Source organism: Balaenoptera borealis (genome assembly GCF_965194805.1).
Source record: "Balaenoptera borealis genome assembly, chromosome: 10".
Lineage (NCBI taxonomy): Eukaryota > Metazoa > Chordata > Mammalia > Artiodactyla > Balaenopteridae > Balaenoptera > Balaenoptera borealis.
The window spans coordinates 54710890-54729858 of NC_138874.1; the positions used below are offsets into that span (position 1 = coordinate 54710890).

At 37.6% G+C, this 18969-nt stretch overlaps 1 protein-coding gene and 1 long non-coding RNA gene across 3 annotated transcripts in view; one reads left to right on the forward strand and one right to left on the reverse strand.

Annotated features, from left to right (window-relative positions):
• KIFBP (kinesin family binding protein) overlaps window positions 1-18028 on the forward strand; it is a 37604-nt gene extending 19576 nt beyond the window's left edge. Inside the window, exons 3-7 of one of the 2 annotated variants that reach the window (XM_082408630.1) lie at window positions 333-412; window positions 730-913; window positions 3495-3591; window positions 12652-12767; window positions 16574-18028. In XM_082408630.1, the coding sequence (XP_082264756.1) occupies window positions 333-412; window positions 730-913; window positions 3495-3591; window positions 12652-12767; window positions 16574-17449 (1353 nt within the window). In that variant the 3' untranslated portion in view covers window positions 17450-18028. The remainder of the gene's footprint in view (window positions 1-332; window positions 413-729; window positions 914-3494; window positions 3592-12651; window positions 12768-16573) is intronic. The other variant, XM_082408631.1, reaches the window with a different exon arrangement.
• Window positions 3601-16567, reverse strand: LOC309636259. The gene is made up of 3 exons (XR_014249329.1): window positions 15527-16567; window positions 11926-12016; window positions 3601-11475 (listed from the first exon to the last, which is right to left on the reverse strand). It is a non-coding gene; the product is annotated as an uncharacterized lncRNA (long non-coding RNA).
• Window positions 18029-18969: the final 941 nt, after the last annotated feature.

Genomic DNA, 18969 nt, shown 5'->3' on the forward strand with positions numbered 1-18969 from the left:
TTTTCTTTACCAGACAAAATTAAGACTTAAAATACTTAAAGAATTATACATCTCTTAAAGCAAAATGGTAGACTTTTTTTTTAGTGTATTTGAAGTTCACCTGCAACAGCAGTTAAAATTTTGTCAGGTGTGACCTTGTAGGGCAGTCTCCTTTTGTTTGACTCTTAGATTTTATGGTAAGAAAATTACTTCTTGGATAATATGAAAGTGAACTAGTAAAAAATGAAGTAAAAATTTAAAAATTTTTAAAATTTGATTTCTCCTGTTCCTCCAGAGGAGGGCGCTTGGTGTTTACAGTAAAATTTTAGAGTTTTGTTTTTCTTTAATTACAGATTGGGAGTCCTCCTCTTGATCCTACTGAGCATTTTCTTCCTGAAGAAGAGAAACTTGCTGAACAAGAGAGATCAAAAAGGTGAGTAGGTCTAGAAATCAGCCCTCACAGGTATTTCCACATAGTGTATTTGAGATGATTGCTCAAAAAAAGCACAGTGCTTTCTCTTTCAAGGCACTCAAAGGTTATAGAATGTGGATTCTGACATGGATTAAAACCTTCATTTGCCACTTCCTAGATATGTTACCCTGTTCAAATCTGGGGCTCAGTTTCCTTATCTGTCAAATAGATACAATAGTCATACCCAACTGAAGGGGTTGGTGGGAGGATCAAGGTAAATATATTTGAAAGTTTCTTATAAATTGTAAACCGTTACACAAATGTTTTTTCCTTCATAGATTTGAGAAGGTTTATACTCATAACCTATATTACCTGGCTCAAGTCTACCAGCATATGGAAATGTTTGAGAAGGCTGCCCATTATTGCCATAGTACCCTAAAACGCCAGCTTGAGCACAATGCCTACCATCCTATGGAGTGGGCTATTAATGCTGCTACCTTGTCACAATTTTACATCAATAAGGTAAGCTTCTCAAAGTAGTTATCTAACAGAGTTACCAATAGTGTGTATAAAAATAGAACCAAAAGTACCTTGAAAATGTCATCTTTTAAAAACAGGTAGCTTGTATTTTATAATGTAAACTGGATAGAAAAATGCAGCGCAGTTTGCCAGTGTAGTAGTTTGTAGCTTTTTGTTGCAGTAATCCTTTTGAATCTTAAAATAATTTTATCATGTCCTACGTTGCCTAAGACCAATTCTTTTTTGATGCAGACAGGCTATCTCTATTTTAGTGAGATGTTACTTTAAATTGCAGATTTTATCTTGTAGGCTTAACTATCTTTATGCAGTGGTAATCTGGTAACTCTGAGAATTTGTCTGAGGAAGTTGACTGTTAAATGTGGGCTTTGATAAAAGCATGTGATGCATTTCAGTTATTCTTTAGAATTAACTCCTTTATAGTACCTTTTCTGTGTTGGGAATATCTCTGCTCAGTTTCAGAGTTCCAGGTTGTTATATTTTTTCTGGAGTATTACACAGGGACAAATTTGAGCTTCTTAGTTGCTTTCAGAATTATTCAGAATCATGTTGGTATATTCTTAATTGACCTTTTAAATTTTTTAGCCCTTAAGAGAATTTTTAATGCTAACACACTTTAAAGCCACCTTTCCCAGCCAGATTTTCTATTAATTCTCAATAAGGTATCTCAGTGATAGAAATTACTTTTATTTGTATTTCTAATTAATTCACAAGCCTCTCTGAACTTTTAGTAATTCTTTGCTTATCAGAGTTTCTTCTTAGATCTCTGTTTACCTGCTGCTGTATCCTTACTGGGCCTTTATCCTTTCTAAGTTTTTTTGTTAGTGCTGGTTCTATAAATGCGCCCTATGTTTAAAGTATTGTCCCACAGAATTTCATTCAGAAAAGCTATTAGCAGGAGAGAAAGGGCTGTGGTGACTGCAGCATCGCTTCTAGGACTTTGGTCTAAGATCAAGTGTGTAAGTAACGCTACTGCATATATCAGAGCATTCAGTTAAATCTAAGTCTCATGAATCCATTTCATTGTGATCATCATCAAAAAGTGTTACCTGGTGCTTCTGCTTGTGGCACCGTTTTATGGTTTTTTTTTAAAATAGCTTCCAGAGGCCCTTTGTTTTGTTTAGCAACTTTAAAATTACATATTTGCTGTAATTTTAATTAACATTTAAAACTCCATGGATTCTAACAGTACTAAGATATCTAGATATTAAAGTGTAATTAAAAATTTTAAGTTGTTAAGCACTGCTTATGCTGAGCATGCAGTAAATTTCATGAGTACCTCCCCACTCTGTGCTTTTATTTTTTTTACCAAAATGTTTTACAAGTTTTGTTATAACTAGGTAAGTTATACTGCAAAAAGATTTGATCCATGTTTTTTAAAAATGCAATTGTCATTTATATCACTATCATCTTCATCTGGTTCCATGAGGTTTTGCTACTTAGTGAGTCCCTGCCTTGCAGGTGAAGTCCCACATTTACCAGCCACCTAGAGGGCACAGGGCACTCACTGTTTTCTAACAGTGGTTGCTTTCAGATAGCCAGTCTGGACAAAGCTGAAGTGATAATGATGAGTAAGGGATTATAGAGCAACAATTAAAACTTCTTTATGTAACTTTCTTTTGGTTTGAGGTTTAACACCAACATTTTGATCTATAGATACTGCTGGGCTAATACTACACATGGTACCCAGCTGTTCTCAAGATGGCTTCTGAACTTGCCATAATGGGGAGATACATTTAATGCTGAGATTTTAAAGTCATAGTCAACCATTAAAAATCCTCTTAGCAAAAATCAGTGTTACTAATATGAAGTAGACATACTTAATGAGGGTGGCTTCCAACTAAAAGTTGGACTTGGTAATTCTGCTGAGTAGTCCTGTGACTTACGTGACAAATGTAAAGCGTTTAAGTAACAAGGAGATGTTCTCAAAGTGTTTGAGAAGTTTACCATGCCCCAGTTTGAATTATGAAGTCTTTAACTGTGTTTGTAAAGCAGTTCCATAGAGTTTATCTGTGGAAATCTGCTGACTTCAAAACTTGGTGGGAAGCCTCATTATATTGTAAATTCCAAAGATTTTAGAAGACAGATATCTCTATCAAAATTTATCTTGTTTGCCTTTGAATGGTAGGATGTAAAAGGGATCTCTAAGCCTAAGAAAGATTAAATCTTCACGTCCTCTGACAGAATGTAAATGGTCTAAAAATTGATCATGCTTGGAACTTTGGCTATTTAGCCTGCACCTAAAAGGACCGTGAGGTACTTTGAGTCTAGGATGATAGCCATTCTTGTATGCTGATTAAAAGTTAGCTCTCCTTCAGTAGTCAATCAGCAGTTGTTTTTTAGCCAGTTTGGATTATTAAGAATTTAGGGGTATTGTTATTTTAATCTTTAAGGGATTTTTTTTTAACCAGATAATACTAAAATATATCTTATATACCTTCTTGTTTAGTTACTATATAGGGTCTCCTTAGTAGTGGTTTCTACCTGATTTTGTTAAGACTTTAATGGAAGTGTCTATTGCAAATAAGGTTTTGTGATAATTTATTCTTGTTTATTTCCTCAACAGCAATGCTTTATGGAGGCCAGGCACTGTTTATCAGCTGCTAATGTCATTTTTGGTCAAACTGGAAAGATCCGAACCACAGAAGACAGTAAGTTTAGGTGTGCGTGTTTAATTACATAGCTTTTTAAAATTTTTATTTTAAAATCATGTTAAACTTTAGAAAATTCAAGAACAGAACAAAGAACTACCATATGCCCTTCTAAATTTACCAATTTTTAGTATTTGCCTCATTTGTAGTCACATTTTTTCTTTCTGAACCATTTGAGAGAAGATTGCATACATTAGGTTCCTTTACCCCCTAATACTTCAGTGTTTTTCCTAAAAATAAGAGTATTTTCTTATATTATCATAGAACAGGAAATGTAACTGTTATACAATTCTTTCATCTATAATTCATATTTAGTAACTGTCCCCATAATGTCCTTTATAGCAATTTCTCTAGTACCAGAGTATCCAGTTCAAGGTTGCATTTAGTTGTCACATCTCTCTTTTTTAAATTTTTATTGGAATATAGTTGATATACAATGTTGTGTTAGTTTCTGCTGTAGAGCAAAGTGAGTCAGTTACACATGTATCCACTCTTTTTTAGATTTTTTTTCCCATATAGGGCATTACAGAGTATTGAGAAGAGTTCCCTGTGCTATACAGTAGGTCCTTATTAGTTAATCTATTTTATATGTAGTAGTGTGTATATGTCAATCCCAATCTCCCAATTTATCCCTCCGCCTCCTTGCCCCCCAGTAACTGTAAGTTTATTTTCTACATCTGTAACGCTATTTCTGTTTTGTAAATAAGTTCATTTGTACCATTTTCTTAGATTCCACATTCCACATCTAAGCCATATCATGATATTTATCTTTGCCTGACTTACTGCACTCAGTACGACGATCTCTAGGTCCACCGGTGTTGCTGCAAATGGCATTATTTCGTTCTTTTATGTCTGAGTAATACTGCGTTGTATATATGTACCACATCTTTTTTATCCATTCCTCTGTTGATGGACGTTTAGGTTGCTTCCATGTCCTGGCTATTGTAAGTAGTGCTGCAGTGAACGCTGAGGTGCATATATCATTTCGAATTATGGTTTTCTCTGGATACATGCCCAGGAGTGGGATTGCAGGATCGTATGGTAGTTTCTGTATTTAGTTTTTTAAGGAACCTCCATACTGTTCTCCACAGTAGTTGTCACATCTCTTTAGTCATCTTTAATCTGGAACAGTTCCTCAGCCTTTCATCATAGATATTTTTGAAAATATATAGGCCAGTTATTTCATAGATTTTTCCAATTGGTGTTTGCTGTTTCTTTACACTAAGATTCAGATTATACATTTTTGGTTGGAGTACAATATGTGATATGTCCAAATATCTAGTTTAATTATAGTGTTTCATTTGGTTTTATAAATCACAGTTAACATGTATATTTGAGCAAATCAGAACCACAATGAGCTATCACCTCACACCTATTAGATTGACTATTATCAAGAAGACAAGAAATAAGAAGTGTTGGTGAAGATGTGGAGGAAAGGGGACCCATGTGCACTGTGGTAGGATTGTAAATTGATGTAGCCACTATGAAAAACTGTTTGGAGGTTCCTCAAGAAATTAAAAATAGAGCTATGTATGATCCAGCAATTCTACTACTGGTACAGTCATCCCTTGGTATCCATGGGAGATTGGTTCCAGGGCCACCATGGATACCAAAAATCTATGGATGCTACAGTCCCTTATATAAAATGTCATAGTATTTGCATATAACCAACGCACATCCTCTTGTATACATTAAATCATCTCTAGAATATACTTATAATACCAAATACAGTGTAAATGCTATGTAAATAATGGGCAGCACATGGCAAATTCAAGTTTTGCTTTTTGGAACTTTCTGGAATTTTTATTATTATTATTATTTATTTATTTTTTAAAAGAATTTTTTGGCCACACTGCACAGCAAGTGGGATCTTTGTTCCCCAACCAGGGATCAAACCCACGCCCCTTGCGTTGGAAGTGCAGAGTCTTAACCACTGGACTGCCAGGAAGTCCCTTAAAATTTTTATTTTATATTGGAATATAGTTGATTAACAATGTTATGTTAGGGCTTCCCTGGTGGTGCAGTGGTTGAGAATCTGCCTGCTAATGCAGGGGACACGGGTTCAAGCCCTGGTCTGGGAAGATCCCACATACCGTGGAGCAGCTGGGCCTGTGAGCCACAATTACTGAGCCTGCGCGTCTGGAGCCTGTTCTCCACAACAAGAGAGGCCGCGATAGTGAGAGGCCCGTGCATTGCGATGAAGAGTGACCCCCACTTGCCACAACTAGAGAAAGCCCTTGCACAGAAACGAAGACCCACCACAGCCAAAAATAAATAAATAAATAAATAAATTTTAAAAAAAGTTAACTTAAACTTAAAAAAAAAAAAGTTATGTTAGTTTCAGGTGTACAGCAAAGTGATTCAGTTATACATATACATGTAACTATTTTTTTTCAAATTCTTTTCCCATTTAGGTTATTACAGACTGTTGAGCAGAGTTCCCTGTCCTTGTAGTTAACCTGTTTTAAATATAGCAGTGTGTACATGTCAAGCCCAATCTGTCACCCCCCCCGCCCCCCCCGTAACCATAAGTTCGTTCTCTGTGAGTCTGTTTTGTAAATAAGTTCATTTGTATCATTTTTTAAGCGATATTATATGATATTTGTCGTTCTCCATCTGACTTCCTTCACTTAGTATGATAATCTCCAGGTCCATCCATGTTGCTGCAAATAGCATTATTTCATTCTTTTTAATGGCTGGGTAATATTCCATTGTATATATGCACCACATCTTCTTTATCCATTCATCTGTCCAATACTAAGACTTTTAAAATGCCTAAAGTAGATAACTAATGAGAACCCACTGTATAGCACAGGGAACTCTACTCAGTGCTCTGTGGTGACCTAAATGGGAAGGAAATCTAAAAAAGAGTGGATATATATGTATACATATGACTGATTCACTTTGCTGTACAGCAAGAAACTAACACAACATTGTAAAGCAACCATATTCCAATAAAAAAATTTTTTTAAAAACTGAAACTGGATTAAAGACCTAAATAAGACTGGATACTGTAAAACTCTTAAAGGAAAATACAGGCAGAACACTCTGACATAAATCACTGCAAGATCTTTTTCGATCCAAATCCTAGGGTAATGGAAATAAAAAAAGAATAAACAAATGGGACCTAATTAAATTCAAAAGCTTTGCACAGCAAATGAAACCATAAACAAAAAGACAACCCACAGAATGAGAGAAAATGTTTGCAGATGACACCACAGACAAGGGATTAATCTCCAAAATTTACAAACAGCTCATGTGGCTCAACAACAGAAAAAAACAACCCAATCAAAATGGGCAGAAGACCTAAACAGACATTTCTCCAAAGAAGACATACAGATGGCCAACAGGCACATGAAAAGATGCTCAACATTGCTAAGTATTAGAGAAATGCAAATCAAAACTACAATGAGGTGTCACCTCACACCAGTCAGAATGGCCATCATCAAAAAGTCTACAAATAAAAAATTCTGGAGAGGGTGTGGGGAAAAGGGAAACCTCCTACACTGTAGGTGGGAATGTAAATTGGTGCAGCCACTGGGGAGCACAGTATGGAAGTTTAAGAAACTAAAAATAGAGCTACCATATGACCCACCCAGCAGTCCCACTCCTGGGCATATCTCTGGAGAAAATCATGGTTCGAAAGGATACATGCACCCCAGTGTTCACTGCAGTGCTGTTTACAGTAGCGAAGACATGGAAGCACCCTAAATGTTCATCCACAGATGAATGGATAAAGATGATGTGGTACATATATACAATGGAATATTACCCAGCCATTAAAAAGAATGAAATAATGCCATTTGCAGCAACATGGATTGACCTGGAGATTATCATACTAAGTGAAGTCAGTCAGATGGAGAAAGACAAATATATCACTTATATGCAGAATCTAAAAAAGATGATACAAATGAACTTTTTTTTACAAAACAGAAACAGACTCACAGAGATGGAACTTATGGTTACCGGGGAGAAGGGTGCTGGGGAGGGATAGATTGGGAGTTTGGGATTGACATGTACACACTGCTATATTTAAAATAGGTTACCTACAGGGACTTCCCTGGTGGTCCAGTGGTTAAGAAGCCGCCTTCTAATGCAGGGGGTGCAGGTTCAATCCCTTGTTGGGGAACTAAGATCCAACATGCCACGGGGCAGCTAAGCCTGTTTGCTCTAGAGCCTGCCCGCCACAACTAGAAAGCAGCCCTGCGCACCACAACAAAAGATCCTGCAGGCCACAACGAAGATCCCGCATGCCACAACTAAGACCCAATGCAGCCAAATCAAAATTTTTAAAAAAATTAAAAAGGACCTACTCTATAGCACAGGGAACTCTGCTCAATAGTCTGTAATAACCTGATAGTTATAGTAAGGGACTCAGCCTAGCCCAAACCTGTCTTTTCCAGCTCGTTTGTCACAAAAGCAGTTACTTAAAAATCTGACACCCACCCCCCACCCCCATCTTACCACTTTCGTTTGATTCTCTGCTGGGATATTTCAGTTCATTTGGTAGGGGACCAAAGTTCTGTCCCCCACCAAAACTAAGTTCTCAGTTTTGGGTTTTTTGGTTTTGTTTTGTTTTTTTTACAGTGTTGAGAAGGGACTCCTGTCATATTGGTTTCTAGTGTGTGAGATGCTGTCTGCTGTGTTTTGTATTTTTTTATTTTTTGACTAACTGTATGGAAAGTTGTCAGTAAAGCCTTTGTCATAGGATGGACTTAAAAAAAAAAATCTGTAATAACCTAAATGGGAAAAGAATTTGAAAAAGGATAAATATATCCTATGTATAACTGAATCACTCTGCTGTGCACCTGAAACTAACACAACCTTGTTAATTAACTATACTCCAATATAAAATAAACATTCAAAAAAATAAATAAAATCAGTAATATGCCCACCAGGACCTCTGAGCACATTTTAGTAAGGTATACAATCCAGTAACTTTTGCTTCCAAACCTTAAGGAAGTCAATTACCCAGATCCATAAGCTATTTCTGAAAAGGAAAGATCAAGGACTTCATATGTAAGTGCAGGTTCCAAAATACAGTCAATCCTCATTATTTGTAGATTCCATATTTTTGAATTTGCCTACTTGACACAATTTACTCATAACCCCCAAAAACAGTACTCAAGGCACTCATGTGGTCATTTGCAGACAGCAAAGGATTTGAGGCACCTGAGGTGCACATTACCAGCTGAGGTTGAACAAGGCAATGATCCACCTTCTTGTTTCAGCTCTCATACTATAAACAGGTATCCTTTTTGTGGTCTAAATTACTCAGTGCCACGTTTTTCACATTTTTTTTGGATTTTGTTGGTGATTTCATTGTTTAAAATGGCCCCCAAGTGTAGTGCTGAGGTGGTCTCTAGTGTCCCTAAGCACATGAAGGCTGGGATGTGCCTTCTGGGGAAAATACAGTGCTAGATAAGCTTCATTTAGGCACAAGCTACAGTGCTATTGGCCCTGAGTTCAATGTTAATGTCAATGTTAATGAGTCAATTATATATTAAATAAGGTGTCTTTAAACAGAAACACATTAAAATAAGGTTATATATTGATCAGTTGATGAAAATATTGTGACCAGAAGCTCATCAGAACGTAACCCTGTATTTGCCCTAGGAGTGATGTTTTAGCATTCCCTAATTCACTGTTCACAGCAACTGTATAGAACATAACTACCAGGACCAATGAGAATCAGCTATACATTGTTTCCTTATAAGAGAATCCAAGTTTTACTGTTGGGATTAAAAACCACTTTTTCTACGGAACTGAATGTTCACCTGAAGGAGACGATCCAACTGACTGGTGACTTACATCAGTGTTGTGCTTCCATGTTGCTTGGGAGGTGAGCAGCTTGATTCTCTCCCTGTAGAGCTGGGCAGTGCCTGCTGTACTTGGCATTTGTGTCACACCGATGTTGATGGAAAAAGGAAGATTATAAAGGCAGAGAAAAGTACACAGGTTAATGGCAATACTGCATTAAATCTAACATGATGACTGAAAATGTTACGAAGGATTTTTTTTTAAATACTAGTGAAAACCAAAATAATTTAAACCATGAAAAATTTAAAAATTGTTCTTTGCAAAAATAAATTCCTTCCACAGATGTAACAGTATTTTGGTAAAACTGGACATGGGACTCATTACAAAATGGAATATTTGACCATTAAATCACCCCCGCCATTCCAAACATTGTTTTGGGGGATGCTTTCCACTCAGGACTGCTTTTAATTTATGAAAAATCCATTTCAATTTGGCTTCTACTAAATTGGAATTTGACATATTGATTAGGAGCTATGCTAACCTTCACCTTGTTCAACACTATTTCTTCATTTACAGAGACCATAGCATAGGCAAGGTGGTAAAAGCAAATGCTTAAACAATTAAAGGAAACTGCTTTCAACAACCTACCTCTTAGGAATCCGTGTATAGATTTGGGGTTGCCAGGGGGATGGTGTTGGGGAGGGTTGGATTGGGAGTTTGGGACTAGCAGATGCAATCTATTATATACAGAATGGATAAACAACAAGGTCCTATTGTAACTGTATTCAACATCCTGTAATAAACCATAATGGAAAAGAAAAAAAAAAAGAATCCAAGTAGACATGAATTATAGAATTCTTATCCTAAAGTATTCTAAAAACCTGTATGAACAATACTTTTATTAATCTAATTCGATTAATAATGGTATTAATCACCCACATGTACCTGTTCTAAGGTCTAAGAAATTGTTTTTGGGTGCCACTAACTGTGTCCATATAAGATGGTGAACTTAACTGGTAAATGTGTGTTCTGACTACTCCACTGGCTGGCTGTCCCCCCATGTCTTCCTCCCTCTCCTCCGGCCTCTGTTTCCTGAGAACACAGCACTGTTGAAATTAGGTCAGTTCATAACCCTACAGTGATCTCTAAGTGAAAGGAAGAGTTGCAAATCTCTCACTTTACATCAAAACCTAGGAATGATTAAGCTTAGTGAAGAAGGCATGTCAAAATAGGCCAAAAGATACTCCCTCTTGCACAAGTTAGCCAAGTTATGAATGCAAAGGAAAAGTTCTTGAAGGAAATTGAAAGTGCTACTCCAGTGAACACATGAATGATAAGAAAGCAAAACAGCCTTATTGCTGATATGGAGAAAGTTTTAGTGGTCTGGATAGAAGATTAAACAAGTCACAACATTCCCTTAAACCAAAACCTAATCCAGAGAAAGGCCCTACCTTTCTTCATTTCTGTGGAGGCTGAGAGAGGTGAGAAAGCTGCAGAAGAGAAGTTTGAAGCTAGCAGAGGTTGGTTCATGAGATTTAAGGAAAGAAGCTGTCTCCATAACGTAAAAGTGCAAGGTGAAGCAGCAAATTATCCAGAAGATCTAGCTAAGATCATTAATGAAGGTGGCTACACTAAACTGATTTTCAATGTGGATGAAACAGCCTTCTATTGGAAGATGCCATCTAGGACTTTCATAGCTAGAGAGAAGTCAGTGCCTGGCTTCAAAGCTTCAAAGGACAGGCTGACTCTTTTGTTAGGGGCTAGTGCAGCTGGTGACTTTAACTTGAAGCTGATGCTCATTTACCATTCTGAGAATCCTTGGGCCCGTGAGAATTGTGCTAATTATGCTTTATGCTAGTTATGCTACCTGTGCCTTGTAAACGGAACAACAAAACCTGGATGACAGCACATCTGTTTACAACATGGTTTACTGAATATTTTAAGCCCACTGTTGAGACCTACTGTTCAAAAAAAAAAATTCCTTTCAAAAGATTACTGCTCATTGACAATGTACCTGTGTCATCCAAGAGCTCTGACGGAGATACACAATGCGATTGTTGTTGTTTTCATGTTTGCTAATACAGCATCCATTCTGCAGCCCATGGATCAAGGAGTAATTTCGACTTTCAAGTCTTACTGTTTGAAGAAAAAAATCATAAGGCTATCACTGCCATAGATGTGATTCCTCTGATGGATCTGAGCAAAGTAAATTGAAAATCTTCTGGGAAGGATTCACTATTCTAGATGCCATTAAGAACATTCATGATTCATGGGAAGAGGTCAAAATATCAACATTAACAGGAGTTTGGAAGAAGCTGACTCCAGCCCTCAGGGATGATCTTGAGGGGTTTAAGACTTCAGTGGAGGGAGTAACTGCAGATGTGGTAGAAATAGCGTGAGAACTAAAAGTCGAGCCTGAAGATGTGACTGAAATGCTGCAATCTCATAAAATTTTGACAGATGAGGAGTTGCTTCTTATGGATGAGCAAAGAGAATGGTTTCTTGAGATGGAATCTACTCCTGGTGAAGATGCTGTGAAGATTCTTGAAATGACAACAAAGGAGTTAGAATAGTACATAAACTTACTTGATGAAATAGCGGCAGGGTTTGAGAGGATGGACTCCAGTTTTGAAAGAAGTTCTGCGTTGGGTGAAATGCTGTCAAACAGCATTGCACGCTACAGAGAAATTGTTCGTGAAAGGAGGAGTCCATCAGCACAGCGCACGTCACTGCTGTCTTGTTTTAGGAGATTGCCACGGCCCCCCCACCCTTCAGCAACCACCACCCTGATCGGTCAGCAGCCAGCAGCACTGAGGCGGGACTGTCCACCAGCAAAAAAGTTTATGACTCTCTGAAGCCTCAGATGATGGTTAGCATTTTTTAGCAATAAAGTATTTTTTAATTAAGATGTGTACATTTTTAGGACATGATGCTATTGCACACTTAATAGACTACAGTATAGTGCAAACGTAACTTCTATATGCTATGGAAAACAAAAAATTCGTGTGACTTGCTTTATCGCAGTGGTCTGGAATCAATCCTGCAATATCTCTGAGGTATGCCTGTATTCAAAATTTAATATACATGGTGACCTTAGTTTTTACCTATAGGTAATACATAAGAAAAAACTAGAAAGAAATACACAAATAATAGTTAGTACCTCTGGGTGGTAGGAATTTTTTTTTCCCCACTGCTTCAGTGAGGACTTGTTACTTTTATAATGGGGGGGGGAAGTGATACAAAAAAGAAAGCAGTACAGAATGAAAATTACAATTGTGACCATTAACTTATACAAATCATGTATCATTTTAGCTACTGAAGCTGAAGGAGATGTGCCAGAGCTTTATCACCAAAGAAAAGGGGAAATAGCAAGATGCTGGATCAAATACTGTTTGACTCTCATGCAGAATGCCCAACTTTCCATGCAGGTAATACAGTCAAAAGTGGTCTTTTCTTTCTTAAATAGCAGGATGTTAAGTAAAAACTTAAAATGGGGAGTATGCTTATTGGGCTTACTACCTGTGTATTATTCAAGGCGTGCAGAACGCTCTGATATATGTTTGTTTCTTGTTCTCCCCATCTCACCCTTTTCAAATCTTACTCATCAATTGAGGCCATCTCAGATAACACCTCTTCCTTCAAGACTTCCCTTTGGATAGAGCATAAGCTCCATGAGAGGGAGGCTTCATCGTATTCGTATCATATACTAATCTCCAGACACAACAGGTTCTCAAAAATTATTTTTTTTAATTTATTTTTGGCTGTGTTGGGTCTTCGTTGCTGCACACGGGCTTTCTCTAGTTGTGGGGAGCACGGGCTTCTCATTGCGGTGACTTCTCTTGTTGCCGAGCACGGGCTCTAGAGCGCAGGCTCAGTTGTTGTGGCTCACGGGCTTAGTTGCTCCGTGGCATGTGGGATCTTCCCGGACCAGGGCTTGAACCCATGTCTCCTGCATTGGCAGGCGGATTCTTAACCACTGCGCCACCAGGGAAGCCCCTCTCAAAAATTATTGAATGTATAATTCTTCATCCCCTACAGATATCTTCTCCCTCCTTTAAATTCCATAGAACCCTACACCTAAGTCACTTGACTTTGTATTATCCCTGTTATCCCTATTCATATTCTTATCTTATTCCTTTACCTCTTTTTAGACTATAAGCAACTTGATGGCAGGAAGTCTTACTAATCTTTACTTTATAGAGTAAATATATATTTGATAAAAGTATGAGTATAAATGTATCTGGAAACAGCCCTGCTAGTTTGTAGCTTTGTATTCATGGCAATTAACTTCTCTTTGCCTCAGTTTCCTGACAAGTAAGATGGGGGTAATAATAGTACTTAATAGTGTTGCTGTGAGAGTTAAATATATATAAAGGGCTCAGAAAAGTGCCTGAGACATAACCAAGTCCTCAATAAGTTAACTGTCATCATTGGTATTGTTATTACTGATCCATACCTAATGGATTCTAGTTCCTAACCACTACAGAGGAAAATAAATCATTTGGATGCACCATACTAAGTGTAGATACATTGGAGACCTTCCTGAAGGAGTTATTATGCTGCTTTTCTATTTACATGCATTGAAGTATAATCAGTCTTAGTAAATATAGAACCTTGTGAAACTACTAAACAAAATAAAACCAAACAAGCCACAAACTCCCAGAAGCATGGGTCTTTCAAAGATGAGAGCACTTTAGAGGTAGAGGGTAAAGATGAGGCATGTTTGGAAAAGAAAGGAAGTAGGGAGAAAAACTAGGGAGCTTTATGTGTAGAGAAGTTGCCAGGAAAATCTGTCAGCTTTCTTCTGCTCAGAAAGCACCCTAGAAAGCATGTAAACAAGCAGCCAGGAAGCACATTAAGTAAACAAGATTTAGAGACTTATGGCCTGCATTTGAAGTAATTGTGTCAAGCAAAACACCCTGTGTGATTTAACTCTTACCCTTCCTTTAGTTGATGTTTTCCAGACTGGGCACTAGAGTTTATCATCTGGTTACTTTAAACTCAAATAGTTGCCATGCTACTAAATTACTCAGATTTTCCTTAATCTGGCTTTGTTACTTTAACTTTATCCTTTGATCATCTGTTTACCTGAAAAGCCTTCTTTAATTCAAGTTTAATAACATATACAAATTTAAGTTATTTCTGCCAGCTCTATGGTAGTCATTGTACTATGATGAACAAAAATAGACTTGGTTTTTTTTACTTCGTATGAAAGTGTAATTTTAGTAAGTTCCACAAAGGAGAGACACATGATACGAGAAGTCATAGTAGGAGGAAGTAACATCTGAAGGAAGCTCTGGGAATGAGAAGGCCTAGCATTCCAAGGAGCTGAAGCCGCACGTTTAAAAGTTCTGTGGCATAGGGAGCATGGTGTTAGAAGGGATGGAACAAAGGCCTGTGAGGCTGGAGCACATGTGATATACGATAGAGTTAGAAGGGGATAGAACAGGGACCTCCCTGCTGGTGCAGTGGTTGAGAATCCGCCTGCCAGTGCAGGGGACACGGGTGCGAGCCCTGGTCCGGGAAGATCCCACATGCCGCGGAGCAACTAATCCTGTGCGCCACAACTACTGAGCCTGCGCTCTAGAGCCCGTGCTCGGCAACAAGAGAAGTCTCCACGATGAGAAGCCCGCACACCGCAACGAAGACCCAACACAGCCGAAACTAAATAAATTAATTAATTTTAAAAAAAGAAAGAAAGAATGGGATAGAACAAGCAGGGCCTTCAATGAATGGAGTTTTTGGACTGATCACTTAGGTAGCAGAATGGAGAATGAATTGAGGGAAAGCAAGAGTGGATGGGGGAGATTAGAAGACCATTGGAACAGTGGAGATGAGATGTGAAGGGAGCTTGGTGTAGGATGGTGGCAAAAGAGATGGTGGAAAAGAATGCATTCAGGAAGTATTTAGGGGGCAAAATGTAAAGGACTTGGTGATGGATTGGAAGTGTGGGGTAAAGGGGAGAGGAGAGGAACATCTCAAGGATGATTCCTCCACTGCTGGCTGTCCAGATCGATGGAGTGTCCTTCACTAAACTACGACTAGAATAGGAACGTGTTTGCTGAAGAGTAAGAGTTCCCTTGTGGACCTGTTGAGGATGAGGTGTCTGAGTCTTCTGAGAGAAGGAGATGTTGTGTGGGGAGCTGTAGTTATGGGTCTGGAGCTTGAGAAGAGGTCCAGGTCGTACCTGTAGATTTGTGAGTCCTCCTCCCATGGAAGGCAGTTGCAGCGGTGGGTATGGATGGAGTCACCTGTGTAGAGCAGTGCTGTCCAATAGAAATAAAATTACATACGTGGCTGGTATTCTAAGTTTTCTAGTGGCTACATTAGAAAAGGAAAAAAGCAGGTGAAATTTATATTTCTTAGCCTAGAATATAAAAAGATATAATCATTTCTATTTGTCATCAATACTAAAGAGTTGAGCTATTTTAAATTTTGTACTAAGTCTTGGAAATTGGCTATGTATTATTTTACACTGATCACATCTCAGTTTGGACATTTCCGATGCTCAATAGCCATCCACACGCAGCAAATGGCTACTGTTTCCAACAATGCAGATCTAGAGAGACAACTTCAAATGAAAAGAAGAGAAGGCCTTGGGGCTGTCCACTGAGGGATCTGATGTTTAATTTTCTTGTCTAGGAAGAAGAGAATGAGCTTAGTCTTTTTTTTTTTTTTTTTTATAACCATCTTAGTTTTTTTTTTTTTGACCCCAGGAGGTAGGGGAGATAACTTTAACTACGAGTAGATTTAACTCTGTCTTTATTTTAGTATTTTTAAGAGACCTAGAGCATTTCTCTGTAATATATTTCAGTAAGTAACTTAGCATAAACATCATGTTGTTAATCTTAATTGCATTTCTGTACAATATTTTTAGGATGTAGATTTCAATCTTACTCTAATGTTAAAATACTACTAATAATGTATTAGATGTATATAATGTTTCACGGCTCTTACAGTTTTCATATGCATTTATCTTACCTGAAAGAGTAACTATAAATGAGTTAGTTCCCCCAAAGAGGAAAGTAATAAGCAGTTTTACTTTTTCCTAGTTTCTTTCATTTTTAATATAAGTGGAATATAATTAGAAAGAAGTTTTAAAAGATGTGATTATATCACCTCCCTAAACCAGGCTGGGAAGAGGGTTTTCTTATCTTTACTCTTAAGTTTGCTGTAGTATTGACAGCAGGAGACCAGTGTCTGTCCTCAACCATAATTTATTTTTTTCTTTCAGGACAACATAGGGGAGCTTGATCTTGATAAACAATCTGAACTTAGAGCTTTAAGGAAGAAAGAACTAGATGAGGAAGAAAGTGTTAGGAAAAAAGCTGTGCAGTTCGGAACCGGCGAACTGTGTGATGCCATCTCTGCAGTGGAAGAGAAAGTGAGCTATTTGAGACCTTCAGATTTTGAAGAAGCCAGAGAGCTTTTCTTAATGGGTCAGCACTATGTTTTTGAGGCAAAAGAGTTCTTTCAGATTGATGGTTATGTCACTGACCATATTGAAGTTGTCCAGGACCACAGTGCTCTGTTTAAGGTACTTGCGTTCTTTGAAACTGACATGGAGAGACGGTGCAAGATGCATAAACGCAGAATAGCTATGCTAGAGCCCCTAATTGTGGACCTGAATCCACAGTATTATTTGTTGGTCAACAGACAGATTCAGTTTGAAGTTGCACATGCTTATTATGATATGATGGATTTGAAGATTGCCATAGCTGACAAGCTGAGGGATCCTGATTCACACATCGTGAAAAAAATAAATAGTCTTAATAAGTCAGCACTGAAGTACTACCAGCTCTTCTTAGACTCCCTGAGAGACCCAAATAAAGTATTTCCTGAGCATATAGGGGAAGATGTTCTTCGCCCTGCCATGTTAGCTAAGTTTCGAGTTGCCCGTCTCTATGGCAAAATCATCACTGCAGATCCCAAGAAAGAGCTAGAAAATTTGGCAACATCATTGGAACATTACAAATTTATTGTTGATTACTGTGAGAAGCACCCTGAAGCTGCCCAGGAAATAGAAGTTGAACTAGAACTTAGCAAAGAGATGGTCAGTCTTCTTCCAACAAAAATGGAGAGGTTCAGAACCAAGATGTCCCTGACTTAATAATCCTTGTTTTTAATGACAGAAAGTGTGCAGTAATGAAGAGATATTTTTTCCCCTTATTCAAACAGGCCCAATTCCATTATGATGTCTACCTTCATAGCCAGATGAGCGCTGTTTGAACTTGAGATAGACCAATTGAGTCTTTGCTAGGACCTTCATCAACATAATTAATAATTTATACCTAATTATGTAAATAAATTGCCTTGTTAAAGTGACATGTGATTGGTATTTAGATTGCTCGTTTCCTATTTAAATATAAACCTTTCTGCCTCATTTTCTAAAAGTAGGTTCTTTGTTGGCTAATACTTGATGGATTCGTTAAAAGGAAAAATGCTGGGTAATATACCTGGTGGGCAAGCTGTTACTGTATTAAAGTTGAAAAAATAACTTCTTGTAGTTATTCTTCCCAAAATATTTGCTTTCCTAAATTCCCAAAGACATCTTTCCCTTCTGAAATATTAAAAAACTAAGTTATGTTGTAAAGTATTGTAGTTTGTTTCATTATAGAGGAAGAAGGCCATGTTGGAAATATAATAAATTGACTTGCTTCACTAATAAAAGCTTCCATTTATTCTTTTGTCTTCTTGTAAGAGTTGGTTTATTTTTGATACTTCAAAGGGTATTACCTTATTTGAAGCCAGAGAAGAATATTTCTTTGGTAACATTGTATAGAGAGAACACATTAAAATCTTATTCATTGAATATACTTTTTGAAATACTACTATGTTCCAGAAAAATTTTATTGACTGCAGTTTCTCAGAGGATCCTAGTATATCTATTAAGCTTTAAGCACTGTTGAAAAAAGATATGCACATAATAACATTGTTAGTATATGTTAGTCATTTTAAGTGGTTGCAGAATTGAAATGAAGTCGCTATCCAGTGCAAAAATCAAGATCAGTTGTAAAATTTGATACAGAGAATAGCTCTGTACGTTGACCTAGTCCTAAGCTTTCCGAAGCCAAGTCTAAGATTCTGTAACATGTATGTATGTGTGGTAAATACCTTGCTTTTCCTTTGAGATCAGTTTGCCAGGAAAAAAAGATCTTTGAGTATAACAGCAGTGTGTAATTCACTCAATATTTCATATTTATTAAATGTCTCCTGTGGATCGGACACTGTTCTCGGTTTTCTAGGCTTAGAGGATACAATAATGAACAAGATCAGCAAGATCCTATTCTCACAGAGCAAGTAAATAGATAAGAAGATTTCAACTCATGAATGCTATTAAGGAACCAGAATTCTAGGTTGACGTTTAACGGGAAGTGGTGCGACGGTGACCTGAAAGGCCGCTGAAAAGGTGGAAAGTGACAGTGAGCCGAGAACTAAACGGCCAAAAGGGGCAGCAAAGTAAAGATTCTTAGGTAGAGTGTTCCAGAGAATGCTAGGCCCTCAGGCTGGCTCCAGCTTAGGAAGGAGTTTTGCATTTTAGAAGATAGGAAAGGCCAGTGTGGCTGGAGCAGATGAGGTGGGAGTAGAATGGGGTGGGGCAGGAGTAGGGAGTCCAGATGGAGAGGGCTT